Raw genomic sequence first — 17,191 nt, 5'->3', positions numbered from 1 at the left:
CACTGGAATTAAGAGGATTTATTTTAAAAGATTATAAAAGTTGATATTAAGAGTGATAAAAAAAGACCCACAGGCTTTAAATCAACAAATACAAAAGTGATCTGATATAAGCAATGTAAAAATACATTTTTCCTGTCCCACATAAAGCATAATTTAAAGTATAATTATAAAAGTCTTGTGCTGTAAGTATATTTCCCTTCTAAGTCTTAAAAACCATTCTAAACAATTTGTATAAATTACAGGAACTCAAATCTGCCACAGCTACTAGAAAAGACATTGTCCCTACTGTGCTGACAGTCTCTGGTTCCAGTGCTTCTGCAGGGTGTTTGTTGCCACAGTCTTTAATATCATCTCTCTCCATCGAATCCAGAAGTCAACCAGCCACAGGTTCCCCCAAAAGAGAAAGTTCTAAGAGTGGCCACAGACACAAGTGACCAAATTATCTTCCTAAAAGGAAAGCCTGAAGTGGCCCGGCAGAGTCCCCCGCTGTGGGACACTAACACAGCAGGCCAGAGTGACTGTCAATCACGAACAAGCCACACACGGGCAGAGAGGCGCCTACCACAGAGTACAATGTCCCTAAGCACCTGCGAGTTAGAAGCTAGGTCTCAGGATGGCACTATTGCAGGCAGACACCTTTAGAGGTGGGGACCAGTGTGAAGTCTTAGGTCAGCGGGGACAGGGAGGTGACCCTTAAGAGACCTCAGGACCTCAAGTCACCACCCTTCTTTCCTTGCTTGCAGCTCTACCATGAACTCCCCAAGTGATGTGCTGCCTTCTAAAACAACAGGTCTGACCAAGGGTTGAAGCCTCCAAACTGCAAACCAAGATTAACCCTTTCTCCAGCCCTTCCTCTTTTTAAGTTGATTGTCTCAGGTATTTTGCTATGGTAAGTCAGCTGACTAATAATTGGCAACACTAAAGTAGCCCCAATTTGCTGTTAATTCTCAACAGGTCTAAATGATATTTACAGTAACTACAGCACAGCTTGATATGAAACTCTAAAATTGTCTGCAATAAACTGGCTACTTTTGAATTTTTCTATTCTTAGCTTCAAGAGCCTACTGTCACCTCTCTGAGAAGGCACACCCAGTAAGGCAACATCCATGATTAGTTTCATGATCTCCAAAGCAGCTATGGTGACATCACCAGCAATGTAAACCCTGAGGCCAGCAGATCAGTCAGACAGTGAGGCAGGCACAGAGCAGAAGCTGTGTGCCCAGATTCAGCCACTTCCAAGAACTGTAGCAGGCTCACTCATGAAACTGAAACCGTCTTCCACACACAATGGCAGACAAGACACTGGAACGGAGGGGGACTTTACAGTGACTCCCTGGAAATATGATCGCATGATCGCATCGCTTCAGAGAGAAACCCCAGCCTGGGAAACCTGAGTCTCAGTTAAACTGTAGGAAGGTAAGAAGGGTCCCCTTTGGTCACCAGGGTGCCCAGTGGCTCTAAGACAGCCTTCCAGCAACAAGCAATTCTTCCAAAGTCCCAAGAAGTCTGGCCTCCTTACACCACCAGCAGTATTCACTAGCAGGGCTTCTAGGATTCGCTTTCTCAAGACACCTCCCTGGAGAGAAACCCAAGCAGAGGCCCATGGGACGAGCCTGACACTCCTGCCTCAGACGCTTGGTGACGAGAAGGGACACGACTCTGGATGGCCTGGAGATGGCTGACAGTGGGAAGAGAACGGAGAGTGAGAGTGCGCGCTCACCTTCACAGACGGTACACAGCACGGGACCATTCTAGAGCTGGTCAGAAAGGAGGCATCTCTGGTGGGCGAGAGCTCCCAGCTAGGCCTCTGAAGAGAAGCCGGCAGAGCTGTGTTCGCTTGAGCAGAAATGATCATCTGCCCAGAGGGAGACCCAGTCTCCAGTCTGACGTCATCAACTGTCTGCGTGTGTGAACACAGCACCAACCCTTCACATCTCTGCCGAGTGATCAAGGCCTCTCTGTGTGATTACACCTGCTGTGCGGGACAGTCTCTTCTCTTTGGTCTTTAGCTAGACTAATCAGTTCCCTCACTTCCCTGTGGCCCATAACAAACTTAATCTCAACAACCAAAGTGCAATGTAAAAGCCACCACAAGGCTGATGCTACTGTTGCTTTCATACAAATAAACACCAGCAGGCTACACATTTTCTGTTAGGCAATGCATGGCTCAGAAGGAATTAAGAATAATTGCTTTGAAAGGTTAGCACATAAGTGTAAGACTGAGTGGGATCCAGTAAAGGATCTAACATTAAGGAGAGAAGCCTACACCAGTCACTTAAACACAAATTAAATCTCTAACGACACAACAGAAATTAACCAGTTCCTGAAAGGACGGACAAGGCACGGTCTGGAAGCTAACCCTGATGAGGGGCAGGCGTCCTGTAGCAAAATGACAGACATGCAATTCAAAGAGACAGCAGTCTTCATCTCTAAGAACAAAACAAACAAACAAACAAACACCACCTCCTCCGTTTGAGACAGGTTCCAACAGTTATTAAAAACCCTCTGAGCTTACTGCTGGGCTGTCATCCAGCCCAGCTCTGTGAAGCTGTTCTTCTGTCCTTTCCCTTCTCTCCAAAAGGTGCACACATGACACAGGTCACAAGGAGGGAGCCTCTGTTTGGGTCCACAGCCCCCACTCCTTGTCTTTAAGCATTCAGTGGTTCAGTGAGGGCTTCAGCTCTAGCGTTGTTCTCGGGCTTTCTAAGAGGGCTCTCCCGCAGCTTCTCACACAGCATGACGACGAAGTCCAGTAGAAACATTGAGCTTCCTAGGAAGCCAAACACCTAAGGAAGAAAGGGGAGTTATATGAGGAAGTGAGTTACAACCTTGTGTCCTCCTCAGTCTGAGAGCTCACATCATGGAGAGAAGGCTGATCACTTCTACCTTATAACTACTTAAAAAGATCTGCTTTAGTCCTACTTACGTCTATGTGTTTGTCTGTGGAAGTGAATGCCACATTTCTGTGGGTTCTTTTGGAGCATTACAGGATTTCCTGGAAGTGGGACAGAGTCACCTGACGTGGGTGCTAAATCTCTAGAAGAGCAGCGAGTATCCCACGTGCCGAGCTGTCCCTCCACCCACACTTACTATTCTTTAACAGAACTTAAAAGTTATCCAAAGAGGAAAGGAAGTGACAAAGGAAAGTCCCCAGAATGACAACAGCTGCCTCTGTGTGCCTCACAGGGCACAGATGCCAGTTCTTCTGCTGGGCGGTGCGAGGGACAGAAGCACAGAGCTGCCAACCCAGGGCCAGTGTCAGGTGTAGACGACAGACAGGAAAGATCTAGCCTCCCTGCTCCTCTAGTCCCTTCCGTGTTCCCTTGGCTACTAGAAGTCCCTGTGCCATCTCCTCTGCCTGACCCCTCCAAGCCACAGACTCCCTGTAGGGTGGCCACACATCTCCTCCAGAAACTTAGGAAAGGAACCCCCTTCGTTCCCTGCTGACTTCCGGTTGGGATTTGGAGACCAGTCCTTGCTGGGCTTATTAAAGAACCTGTGTACATCACAGCAGCTCTCACACACCTGCTTCCCAGCTGACTCCAGCCACACTATCCACATGTTGGAAGAGAGGGTCTCTAACCACCAAGAGGTCACCATCATCACTCAGAAGACCCTAACCCTAGCTGTTTTTGTCTGCCTCCACCTCAGTCAGCAGCTACCCTCCATGACGAGAGACACTAGGAATTCCTATTAGCCTTGGGAATCATAAGGCTGACATGAAGGCTGGACTTCAAGCCACACACCTACCTCTCTTCCTTTCTAGCTGCTGTTTTTTAATCCACCCCCAAAGAAAAAGGAAAGCAGCCAAGAGGGGCCCACAGGAGAGGTGCCAGAGAGTAAAGTCCAAGGGAACACGGAAGGGAGTGCTTACAAGGGTTATGAATGCCATGGAAAGACTACATGGTAGGGCCTCTGACAAGACTGCAGTCTACAAGGCAGAGTGTGGGTGCCTCCCTATAGGTTTAAAGGGTGTGTTCTATGCTACATGGGCAAACGACAGTTGACAGTATGTGCTTAGAGTCAAGCTGCCTCTGACTCTTGTGTGGCAGGGGGAGAAGAGGAGGAGCTTATAACCTTCAAGGACAGGGGAAAGCAGGGAGGGGTGGCTCTGAGAGAACAACCGTCTGGCCCAGCACCTGATAACACCACCAAGCACGGGCTGGAGAGATGGCTCAGCGGTTAGAGCACTGACTGCTCTTCCAGAGGTCCTGAGTTCAATTCTCAGCAACCACATGGTGACTCACAACCATCTGTAATGGGATCTGATGCCTTCTTCTGGTGTCTGAAGACAGCTACAGTGTACTCAAGACCAAACACATACTGGTCCTGATCCCTTCCTGAAGGGGCAGAAGGTACGCACATCCCACGCACCCAAGGAGCTGATGCCATAATGGCTGTCTTATCACAGTAGTGCCCAGGTCTGGCCTTCCTGAATCCACACAAATGCAATGGTCCTGCCCACACATCTAATGTCAGAGAGGGAGCCTGCAGAGCTCTCCACAGGACCTGAAAGTCAGATATGCTGTAGAGCCTCCAGCATCATGGAGAGGGAGAGAGAGGTGGCCTCACACAGCACTGTGCGAAGGTCAACAAACTAGCCTGACTTCCTCTCTACTGCTCCTGTCCAGCCCCGGGCTCCACATGGCCTAAGTCCTCTCAAACTCATGTGTGGGATGCTCCTCGCATAGGTAGCTCCCTCCCCCGCCCAGCCCTGGGTGCCGACATCCCACTCTCTCACACACCTCACATCTCCCGAGGCACACTGCTAACGACCATCCACCAAAGCCGTCCTCTGATCCAACATCTGTCCCCAAGCACTGGGTAAGGAAGTCTACATAAAAGTCTTCCCGCAAAGCCCGTCTAGACTCCTTGCTCAGGGACTCCTTAGCCCTTCTCACCCCAGCAACTGCTGAATTATTGGGCCTTAGCTGTTGAGTTCAGTTTTTCAGGTTCATAGACCATGAACAACCCATCCTATACTGAAACCAGAGGCTCCACCCTCGAGGAGGAACTCTCACACTCACGCCACAGCTACCCTCTGACCTCCGGGGACCTCAAGCCGCTATTAAAGTATCAACCAGATGAGGCTGCTCCCTCCAACTGTAACACAGGCAGAATTCCTGGTGACCAAGCACACTGACCACAACGGTGTCCTGGACATGGTAGTCGACACTGATTACAAAGGAGCTTTAAGTAGCAGATGAAGCTGTGTTCTGTGTCTCCTGGTAACTCTGGCCTACTCACAGCAGGCACTCACCCTTCCTTCCCTCTCCTGTTTGTGCCTGTCAGTCCCCACTGAAGAGGTGCTTCTCTTATTCCTGCTCCATGTCCACTTGAGAAGACTCACTCTTGGGTTCCAACACTGCTATTCTGACAGGAGGCCTCAGACTTACAGGAGATACACACACACACACACACACACACACACACACACACACACACATACATACACACACATATATATATATCCAAAACATGTCCTAATTTTGTAAGTTTACAATTTGAGTCCCCATTGTAAGGTCCATCTACCACAATACTACTGCAATGGCCCGTGTTTCCCTCTGCTTCACTAGACAAGCCTTTCAAGAGGGCATGAGGGTACGACGTCTAGATCCCTCACTGTACACACCTTACCATAACCTTCAACATTTCTATGGCTGCAAGCAAGACAGTCCTACAAGTCTTCCCCAAACCCTGGGACCGAATATCTCTATCTCATGTCCAGCTGGGGCAGCGGGGCAGCTGGTCACCAGAGCGTCGGGGTAGCCAAAGCCACATGCCTGCACCTTTTAAGGCTGACTGAAAATGAGACATCCAGCCAGCCATGAGGAAGACTACTGCCCTATCATCCTGTTATCCAGACATCAACTGATCCTATTCTCTCAGAATGTCTCAACCCCAGCCCCTGTCCATGACAGTAGCAGGACACAGGGTGACATCTCAATCCCCACGTCCCCATGTCCTGTAACACTGTGTCTTTTTACACAGAAAGCCTGGAACGTTGTATCCTGGACCTGCTGCTCTACTGCGGCCCTGCCAAACTGACCTCAGGTGCAGTGTTACTTCTTATCTAAGCTCCTACAAGTCCCGCATTCCTCCCTCAGAGCCATCTATTACCTTACAGCACCCCACCATGAAGCTCATTAGTGGAAGGCAATCCCCTGTTCCCTGTCTCTTCAGTAGACTCAAAGTCAAGCCTCTAAGTGGGAGCCAGCCCTGAAGTGTATGTAGGAGTCTATGGGATGTCAATAATGACTTGGGTCAGTAGATAGAAAATTAAATCCCACAAGATGGTACTCAATACAAGGTTAGTAACAATGGTTTCACTGACACACAGATGTGGGAAACATGGTGTGTAGCTCAGGTTAGGTGAAGACAGATGACGCTCCTCAGATCAGAACAAACCTCCATTCTTAAACACTACTTACTCATCTAATACACTCTCCCTCGCTTGTCACAATGTGGTGACACAGGGACTTGATGCTATTCCCTAATTCCTCTTCCTTAAATCACTTCCTCATTGTGTTATTCTAGCATATGACCTAAACATTCGGAGAATTCTGTCAAGAAACAAGAGACCATGCTTCAAATTTGGCTTCCTCACTAGCAAACCCCTTGAGGAAGTAAAGGCCAAAACAGGAAGAAAGCAGTAGCAAGTCTCTCGCAACCTCAGCCTGCCGACTTTGTCCTGTGTGTGGGAGGGCGGGGGCTGGGAGGTAGCTTTCCAGGTAGCCAGCCTCAAACTCAATCTTCCAAATGCCGTGACTGAAGGCACGCCATGCCATGCCTGTATTTCCATGACTGTGGCCACTCTTGCAGTCGCTGGCTGCTTCTTTCCCTCCTCCACCCTAAGAACACAGGACTTTATCTCCCCCACCCACAGTAAATGAGCTCACCTGGACATGCCAACACAGCCAGCCTAAACATACGCTCACTAGCAAACCCTCTCGCTGCCTATGGAGTCTGTTCTGCGGCTCAACTGCATCTGTCTCTCTATCCCCTGACAAATCAGACCAGCACAGCACCATCTGCAATTCTTTCAGTGTTTTCTTTTAAAAGATTTTATTTCTTTTTCTTCCTGAGTCTGAGTGTTTTGTCTGCATGGATATCTATCTGGACGCCTGGTGCTATAAGGAATTGGGTCCCCAGGTAACTTTGAGCTGCCATGTGGGCACTGAACCTAGGCTTTCTGCAGGAGCAGCAAAGGCTCTACATGTCAAGCCATCTTTCAGTCTCTGAGCCTATAAACAATATAGTATTACTCTATATTAAAATGTAGTTTACTGTAGCTGTCTTCAGACACTCCGGAAGAGGGCATCAGATCCCATTACAGATGGTTGTGAGCCACCATGTGGTTGCTGGGAATTGAACTCAGGACCTCTGGAAGAGCAGTCAGTGCTCTTAACCGCTGAGCCATCTCTCCAGCCCTTTAACCCTACATTTTTAAGAGGTCTAGCACCTAGTGGTGCAAGCCTTTAATCCCAGTACTTGGGAGACAGAAGTAGGCAGATCTCTGACTTTGAGGCCACTTCTGGTCTAGAAAGGGAGTTCCAAGACAGCCAGAGCTACACAGAGAAAGAAACTTTGTCTTGAATAACTAACTGAACCTAGAAAAGGAAGCTAGCAGGATGGCTTGATGGTTAGAAGGTGCTTGCTGCTCTAAGCCTAATGACCTAAGTATGAATGACTCCCAAAAGCCTTCTTTTTGACTGCTACATGCGTGTTATGGTGTGCACACACATACACTCACACTCACCCACACAAAATGGAAAAATATTTTTTCTAAAGCCAGATGCTGTCATGTGCTTGTAGTTTCAGTCCTGACGTACAGGAAGACAGAGCCCCAGCACTTGGGGCCAGCTATCCCAGCCTACGTGGCAATATCCAGGCTGGCGAGAGGCCCTGTCTCAGAAAACAAGGCTGCGGGCTACAGAGAGGGCTCAGGGGCTGAGAGGATACACTGTTCTCCCTGAGGACCCAAGTTCAGTTCTCAGCACCCGTGTTATGAGGCTGACAATCCTCTGTACCTCTGGCCTGAGGGTGCCTACCTGTACACACATGCACACAACCACACACAGATTCAGAATTTTTTTTAAATATTAAAAAAAAATCAATGTTGTCTTCTGACTTACACAGTGAAACTCTGTCTCAAAAAAGCAAATAAAACAAAAACAAAAGAAAAAAAAAAAAAACAACAGTTGGCCCAAAGACTTCAAACAAAAGCTGGCTCTTCTCTCAACTGCCCCTTGTTGTCTCAAAGGTTTGGCTTTTAGAACTTAACACACGCTCCAGCAAGGTTTGCAGAGGCAAGCCCATTTCTGTCTCTCTTTCTAGTGGGTGGGGGAGTCGATAGGTCAATGAAGGAGAAAATGGGAGAGAGCTGGTCAGACTCCTCCACCAGAGAGGAACTGTCACAGAACTAGTTTTAAGAGTGACTGATGGGCAGAAGAGATAGCTCAGTGGTTAGGAGCATTCACTGCTCTTCCAGAGGTCCTGAGTTCAATTCAGCACCTACATGGAGGCCCAAACCTGTGTGACGCTGTCCTCTGGTGTGCATGTATATAGGGAGACAAAGTACCCAATATGTAAATAAATAAATCATTAAAAAAAAAAGAATATGTTCTGGGCATGGTGGCACACATAATTAGTTCTAGCACTCAGAAGGGGGAGGCAGGCTGATCTCTGAGTCTGAGGCCAGCCTGGTCTACATAGTGAGGTCCAGGATAGCCAAGGCTACACAGATAAACCCTGCCTCAAAAAAAAAAAAAAAGAAAAGAAAAAAAAGAAAAGAAAAGAAAGAGAAAGGAGGAAGGAAAGAAAGAAAGGAAGAAAGAAAGGAAGAAAGAAAGAAGGAAAGAAAGAAGGAAGGAAAGAAAGGAGGAAAGAAAGAAGGAAAGAAAGGGATTGATTCCATGTATTCCACGTAGAGGGAAACCTGAAAATGACTTACTTCCTCAAGAGCAACCCCTGCCTAGCACACACCCTTAACCAGGCTTTAGGAGAGGGGCAGCCTGGCCTGTTGAAGACCATTCAAGACTACAGGAGCCGTACAGGCATGGAGTCGCAGCACCCAGGACACTGAGGCAAGAGACTTCCGAGGTGAGAGCAGCTTACAACAAACATCAAACTCAGGGCTAGCCTAGACTACAGAGCAAGACTCTATCCCACAATCCAAGAAATAACCCTGGGGCTGTAGCTCGGGGGTAGAGGACTTGCCTAGCATGCATGAGGTCCTAAATTCGAGCCCCTGTACTGCAACAAACAAACAACAGGGGAAGGAGGGGGAGGAAGAAGAAAGAAAAGAAAGATAAGAAAAAGAAACAAAACGAAAACTAGAGTGAGCAACCAAAGTTAGACTGAGCTCAGGCAGGCTTCGCTCCAACGCCGTCACAGGTCGCCTGGCCAACCCTGCCAGCCCTTTCTCCAGTTTCTCTGAACTTAAAGCAGTACTGAGGGCAGAGACATCTGGACAGGGACCAAGGCCAGTGTGCCACCTGCCTTAGCCAACACTAGTTTATATCAGCATAAAGAGAACTACGGTAACAAAACTCAGCCAAATTCCACACAGGTCCTAGGTTCCTGAGACTACTTTTAGGTCTCCCATTATACTTTAAGTAGAAAAAACTACTCTCGGCTGCGGAGATGGCTCAGTGGGTAAAAGTGTTTGGCACACAAGCCTAAAGACCCGAGCTCACATCCGGGAACTAATATAAAAGTCAGGCACAAGGGGTTGGGGATTTAGGTCAGTGGTAGAGCGCTTACCTAGGAAGCGCAAGGCCCTGGGTTCGGTCCCCAGCTCCGGAAAAAAAAAAAAAGAACCAAAAAAAAAAGGGGGGGGGGGTTTGGGGATTTAGCTCAGTGGTAGAGCGCTTACCTAGGAAGCGCAAGGCCCTGGGTGGGGGTGGGGGTGGGGGGAGTCAGGCACAGTGTCAAAAGCATCTGTAACCCTGGAACACCTACAGGAAATGGTAAGTAGAAACAGGAGATTCCAAGAAGCTAGTGGGGTCAGGTGAGATGACTCATCCCTCCAATCCCAGCACAGTCCTGGTGAGCGCCAGGGCCAGCCAGGTAAGAGCTAGTGGGCAGCTGGCTCAGCACTCACTGGCACTATATGGCAGTAGAAAGGCAGGGCCAACACCAAAGAGCGTCTCTCATCTACACGGATCACGGAACACAGGTGCACATCCCTCACAAACACACGTATCAAAATAAACAAGTAAAAACGGTTACGCTGATCTATGAAGAACTTTCTAAATTCTCCATTTCTAAGGAAACAAAAACAAGGCTAACAGTGCAAAGTACTTACAATTGCAGCAATCTCAGCCGAGGTCCCGGAATGGGTAGAGACGAAGATGATAGAAGCCAGCAGAAACACACACCCTGTGCCCAGGGTGATGTAAAAATCCTACACGAAGGGAACAAGAGCGCACAAGGTCAGAGCAGCTGGCAAAGTGACATTTTTCATTTCAAAGACCCTGAATGACTTACATTTTCTTGGTGCAACCCAAACTTAAAACATGCTATGGTACCTTTTCAACAAGCCTACATTCAAACAACACTGTCTACTTTAGGCTGCATGTAATAGTATGCTACAAAACTTTTCTTTTTGAGACAGGCTCTCGCCATGTAGCCCTGGCTGGTCTGGAACTGAATGTGTGGACCAGGCTGGCCTTGAACTCACTGAGACCGAACCATCTGCCTGTGCCTCCCCAGGGCTGGAATTACAGACATTGCCTGTGCCTCCCCAGGGCTGGAATTACAGACATATGCGACACCATACCTGGCCCATTTTTGCTTTTGAATAGGTTTTGCCTGTTTGCTCTGTCCTTGTGCGTTCCTGGAGAGTGAACCTGTGGCCTCAGGAAGGCACTGCCCTGGAGCTGACTGCTGTTTGCTGGGTTTGTATTTATTTCTCACAGGTTCTTACATAGCCCAGACTGGCCAGGAACTTCTTGGAGTCCTGCCTCTACCTTCCAAGTACTGGGATACTCAGAAAAACCATCTTGAGATAGAATAATGCACTACCAGGGCTAGAGAGAGACGTCTCAACAGTTAAGAGCACTGGTTGCTCTTCCAGAGGACCAGGGTTCAATTCCTAGCACCCACAGGATGGGTCACAATCATCTGTAACTCCAGTTCTGGGCATTTGACACCCTCTTCTAGCCCCCAAGGGCACTAGGCATGCACGGAATATATACAAAAACATGCAGACAAACAAATACACAAAATAAAACATTTTTTAAAAAGATGCAATGTTTGATAAACATAGCTTGTAAAGTCAGACTACCACAGTTCAAATCCCAGCTATGTAACTTCCTAATTATGTAATTCTTGTTTCTTATTGTTGGCGTGGGGATGCCAATGCCACTGCATGTGTGTGAAGGCCAGAGGACAGCTCTGTGGAGTAAATTCTCTGTACACCTAACTTCAAAGATTACAGGCATGTAAAACCATACCAATTCATAAGGCCAAGGGCTTCAGTGCAATCCAAACAAGTGTTCTCCCAGCTGAACCATACCCCAGTCAGTTTGGGGTGGGTTTTGTTTGTTTGTTTACATGTATATTGCAGAGAGATTTTAATCCAGCAACATGGTTACTCTGGCTGGAATATAGACACATCCTTAGCACCCACTCTTAATCCCACACAATGAAGGTAAAGTTGGTTTGTAGAAGGAAGCACCCATGTTGGTAAGTGATGTCTAATTGAGTGGCAGACAATGTGAAAAATCAGAGAAAGATTTGACAAAATAGGATATGCCCAACTCTCACAAGACAGAAGACAGGGAAGCTACTTAAGAGGGAGCAGCTGGGGGTGGGGGCAAGTTTTACCACAAGCTTCAGAGAAGGAACAAGGTAGACAAAGGTGAAAAAGGTGAAGACAGAACAAGCCAGAAGGTTAGAAGAGATTGCCAAAGTTAGTATGAGGCCAAGCAGAGCAATTCAGTCAGAAGAAGCCAGATTGAACCAGTCAGTTTGGTGAGGTGTCTGAGCCAGCCAGCAGAGGTCAGAAAGAACTAGAAAGTGTGAACTTATTCAGCAGCAAGTCTCAGAGGTTAAAACATTCTAGGCCTAGATTATTTTGTACAGAGGCTAAAAGCTTCCAGGACTAGGCCTAGGATAGCATACGGAGGCAGGTGACAATTACATCAGATAAATAAAAGATACTTTCACCTGTATGTGTGTGTGTTTGTATGTTTGCATGTGTGAGCATGTCTGAGGGTTGAGCCACAAACCCCAGCCTGGAAAACATTCTAACAGTGACCCAGCAAAGACAGTCTCTATTCACCTAAATACAACTGTTATCTTTTTATATGATTCAATGAAAGCCCGGCATGGTGGTGCACATCTTTAATTCCAGGAAATCCCAGCACACAGGAGGCAGAAGCAGGCAGATTTCTGTGAGTTTGAGGCCAGCCTGGTCTACAGAGTGAGTTCAGCCAGGGATAAACAGAGGAACCATGTTTCTAAAGACCCTATAGTGCCATGGGATCTCTCTGGCTCCCATGCACAGTAAAATGTCTGGTAGAGAGCGGTCACTCAATTCCTAACTGTAAAGCTAATGAGTGACACTCTAAAATGTAAGAAATAAAAAGTGACAAAATCAAACTTCTAAGATGTTAGGTGGCACAGTGGCCAGTGCCCACAATGCCAGCACTCAGGGCAGGAGAATCATAAGTTCAGGCCAATCTAGGCTGGTCTCAAGACAAACACCACAAAATGTCTAATGTGAATTGGGTGAGGCCGCCACTAACTACCAATCACTGGTGGCTTCCTCTCCCCCAGGAGCATTTCTTCTCTCGGTCTTTGAAGAGGAGCCCCAGTTCCCAGGGGGCAGAGAGTCAGAACACAGCCAATGCTCTGCCCAGTGCTGTGCTCACCACTCTCACAATGAAGCCAGGAGAGCCCCACACAGGGACCGTGTTTTCCCCACTTACCGATGACTTGACTTTTCCAGTATCCACTCTGTTGTACACTGCTGTGCAGTACACGATCAGCAGGAGAAGGCTCAGGAGAAAGGCACTGCAGCTCACAAACTCAAAGAAGTACAGGCCTCCACACAGCCCACACTCGGACACAACCTCTTCACAGATGAAGGCCAGGAGAGACAGCAGCTAGAGATGGGGACCATTTGACCTCAGTGAGTGAAATAACCCATGGCATCCAAAACCCACATGCAGGCTGTGCCTATAAATCCAGGCACTTGGGAGCTGAAGCAGAAGGATCAAAAGTTCCCGGCCAGCCTTTGCCAACGCTGTGAAACACCCCCTTCTAAAACAAAATTAAACCCACTCTCTGTTTGCTAAAATGTTTGTAAAGTAGAGACCAGAGCAAATAAGATTAGTGAAAAAGCCTGGTAAACAGAACTCAGCGTCTGCTCGCCTTGAAGGGATACACCCAGTTAACTACCGTGTGTCAAACGCTGAGACTCAGAGATGAGAGTGTGCTAGCAGCCCATGGGAGAGGCTTCCAGACGGAAAGAAAGCCGAGCGCCACTGTGCATGGCAGTTTTGGTGTTGTTAGCTGTTGTAACGGAGTCAGCGGGAAAGTCAGGCAGAGGTGTGTATAGTTGGAGGCACATGGTGAGACTAGTCTAGAAGCCAGGGGAAGTGTGGCTGCACACAAAGACTCTGAGGGGAAGCCAAGTAAAAAGTCAAGAACTCCCTGAGAGAGGGCAAAGGGGAGATGCCAGCAATGAGAAACGGCAGAACAAGCATGCCCATCGGAAGGCAGCGACTGGGCTACTGCTACAACACTGGGGCACCTGCACTAGATGCACTGAGACAGTGGACCGTGAGATCAGTGACACTGCAAGCAAACTCCAGTCTGGCAGAGAGTTCGATAACTCTGTGTACTTGAGGAAGGGGGTTATGGTGGGGACAGAAGGCAGCAGCAGGTGTGAGCAACTCATCAAGGGTGCAGGGGATGAGGTCATAGGAAAGGAAATTCAAGATGAGAGTACTCAGCACATTTTACCACCCTAGCAAAAACCCTCTGCTGGGAGGACCAGAGACAGGCAGGGAGCACCTCTGTACAGGGAGGAGCTGGCACTAAGAGGTTCAACTCTTTAGGAAGTGGAAAAAGACTGCTCAGTAGAGTGGTTCATGAAGGCACGGGGAGTCCCCTGAGTGTCCAGACCATCAAAAGCACTGATAGCCTAAAGTCAGAGGCCAAAGGGAAATTCCACTTCACCCTAGTGAGGAGAGGGGAGAAAGCCAGGCCCAGAGCACCATACAACTGCTACAAAAAAAAGTCAACACAGCACACTAGAGTGGTACTGACACCGAGAAACCCAGACCCAGGAAACTGAGACAGTAGGATCCACTGGAAGCCTAGGCCAGCCTGGGCTACAACATGCGGAGCTAGGAATGTAGCTCACTGGTAGGATACATGCCTGGCATTTGGGAGTGTCTGGTTCAATTCCCAGCCCTGGAAAACAAACAAACAAACAAACAAAAAACAGAGGAGCTTGGGAAACAAAAGAAAAATGAAGACCCAGAGTTGTAGCTCACGTGTACAGTCCATTCACCCACGATCTGATTACAAATGCCAACAGAGCAGTACTAGGAAAACCAGAAGCTTCTTCAAAAGCTAAGCACTCTCAGGTACTCCAGAGAAATGAAGACCCACTTGAGAAAAAACCCGTGCAGGAACTTCAAAGTGACTTTACTCATACAGCCCCAAACCAGAAACAATGCAGATGCCCTTCAACAGCCAAAAGGAGCTCAAGTACAAAGTGTTCAGCCCTGATCCACCTCCAGATAACTGGACAGAGGGAAAAAAGTCCAGTCTCAGCAGCTGAGGCATCCACACGAACCCACACATACCATGCACACAAACATTCATAATAAACCTAAGCTAAAACTTAAATCGCAGACTGGTTCATTTAAGCAATAAAACCCGAATAAATTCCATCACCAAGTATTTAAAGAATAGCAAGTAAAATAGAAGAAACATAGGGCAAATAGACACAGTAAACCAAAACTCTAGTGGCATAAAATTTACGATTTCTTACACCACTGTTTCAACTTATTTACTGCTCAGTCTGGAAAGGTATGAGTGAGACAGGCCTTTCGATGTGAGGCAAGCCTTTGACAAGACGCAGGTCAGACGTGACAGGTACAGCAGACTAGCCGAATTCCAAGACCAGCCAAGTTTTATGCTTTTATCAGAATCTCCTAGCTTGCAGGTTCATCCTGTGCCCCTTGGTATTTAGCTTGGTAAGAGCAAGTTCCAAGCAGCCTGGGAGATCTAAAGGGCAGAAAGAACCTAGAGGAGAACCACACCCTCCAGCCCCCGCTCTCCCAAGCCTGCTGTCTCACAACAGGCTTCTTTTCTCTTTGCAATCTTAGAAAACCCGTGCTAAGATTTATGGTCCAAAATAACAAATCATGAACACACACTCCGAATACGGTCCTCGAGGTCTGAAGGTTCCTTGTTAACACACTGTGCCTCCTCTTCTGATTCTGTTGTCTCCACACCCTTATTTTCTTATCGGAGCTCTGCAATTCCATTAGACTTTCAATCAACTAAAGAATACAGCCTGGATGAATACTTCATAGGCCTCATCTACAACTTTCCTGGGACTTTTTCCAGTAACCCTGTAGCACATTTTTATTGTTAATGAGTAAGATAGTACTAAACAGTTTACAAAGCAGAAACAAAAGGGCAACCATTAAAATGAAAAAGTGGGCTAGTCGTGGTGGTAATCCCAGAGGCAGGCAGAGAACAGTGAGTTCGAGGCCAGCCTGGTCAACAGAGTGAGTTCCAGGACAGCCAGCCTGGGGGTGGGGGTGGGGATGGGGTATGTGGAGAGAAAAGTGTTTTAAGAAAGCATCCTTTAACATTTCAAGTTCCCCAGAAGGGGCTGGGGATTTAGCTCAGTGGTAGAGCGCTTACCTAGGAAGCACAAGGCCCTGGGTTCGGTCCCCAGCTCCGAAAAAAAAAAAAAAAGAATCAAGTTCCCCAGAACAAATGAATTTCACGGAGACAGAGTGCTCTGTTCTAGTCCCACATTGGCAAACACTCAGAGCAGCTAACAACCTTTTCAAGGCAAACTGACCTCCGTGGTCCAACAGCAAAACAACCGCAAAACTTCTGGTCGTGTCCTATTCTGAAGAGACAGAGCTAAGGCCTGCTGAACTAAAATAATTAGAGTTTTGACTTTGGCTCTAGCATTTCTTATTAGAGAAAATGAAAGCAACTAAAAATAAAAGATTTTGTTCTGCACACCCATGCAGAAGACCAACACAGATGATTACCTTGGAGCAGCAAGAATGCTTCAGCCATACAGAAACTACTCTGTTCAAAAGGTTCCATTAGAAACGTGTTGACTGGGCAGGAGAGATGGCTCAGTGGTCTCAGCGGTTAAGAGCGCTGACTGCTCTTCCAGAGGTCCTGAGTTCAAATCTCAGCAACCACATGGTGGCTCACATCCACTGTAACGGGATCCAATGCCCTCTTCTGGTGTGTCTGAAGACAGCTACAGTGTACTTATGCTAAGTTGGTAGAGTGCTTGCCTAGTTATGCACAAGGCCCTGGGTTCAATTCTCTGCACCACATAAACCATGTGGTGGAGCACACCTATAATCCCAGCACTGTGGTGGAGACAGGAGCATCAGAAGTTCAAGGTCATCCTCTATAACATATTACTGTTTGAAGCCAACTGAACTACTTGAGACTTGAGGGGAAGAGAAGGAGTGTAAAGGGGAGAGAGAAGGGAGAAGAAGGGGGAGGGAGCAAACCACACCCATCTGGGTAAAAAGAACAGGTTCTGCAAATAAGCAAAGACAGGAGGGAACCTAGAGGTGCCCACCGCAGATGTGGGGGGGGGGGGTGTCACACGAGACCAGATCCTCTATATGCTCCTTTATCACTTTTCTCCAAATGTTTTTCCTACTCATCCCCAAGCTGGCAACTAAAATGGCAGCGCCAGTTTTCTAACTGCTGGTTTTCTACTTCAGGAAAGTAGGTCAACTGAGTTCCAAGAACCTAAGTTCTGATTATCGGCGTTTTGAGAATTTCAAATCTTCCCAAGGAAACCAGTGGGCCCGCTTTTAGCATAAATGGCTCATAGAACTAAACAAAACCCGTAAACATTTTAAACAATCTGGTTTTCCTAAAAGTGTCTTCTTGAAAAACCTTAATACCCATTGACAGCTGAATCAAGACCCTGAGACACAGGAGTAGC

General features: G+C 47.6%; 1 protein-coding gene across 1 annotated transcript in view; it reads right to left on the bottom strand.

The window, feature by feature from the left end:
- Positions 1-17,191, bottom strand: part of Cmtm6 (CKLF-like MARVEL transmembrane domain containing 6) — a 17,908-nt gene continuing 717 nt past the window's right edge. The window contains 3 exon segments of the mRNA NM_001007802.4: positions 1-2,786; positions 10,310-10,408; positions 12,939-13,115. Of these exon segments, the coding sequence (NP_001007803.1) occupies positions 2,649-2,786; positions 10,310-10,408; positions 12,939-13,115 (414 nt within the window). The 3' untranslated portion in view covers positions 1-2,648.

The sequence above is a fragment of the Rattus norvegicus genome, chromosome 8 (genome assembly GCF_021556685.1).
Source record: "Rattus norvegicus strain SHRSP/BbbUtx chromosome 8, alternate assembly SHRSP_T2T, whole genome shotgun sequence".
Taxonomy (NCBI): Eukaryota; Metazoa; Chordata; class Mammalia; order Rodentia; family Muridae; genus Rattus; species Rattus norvegicus.
This window is presented reverse-complemented; position numbering and strand designations above follow the sequence as displayed.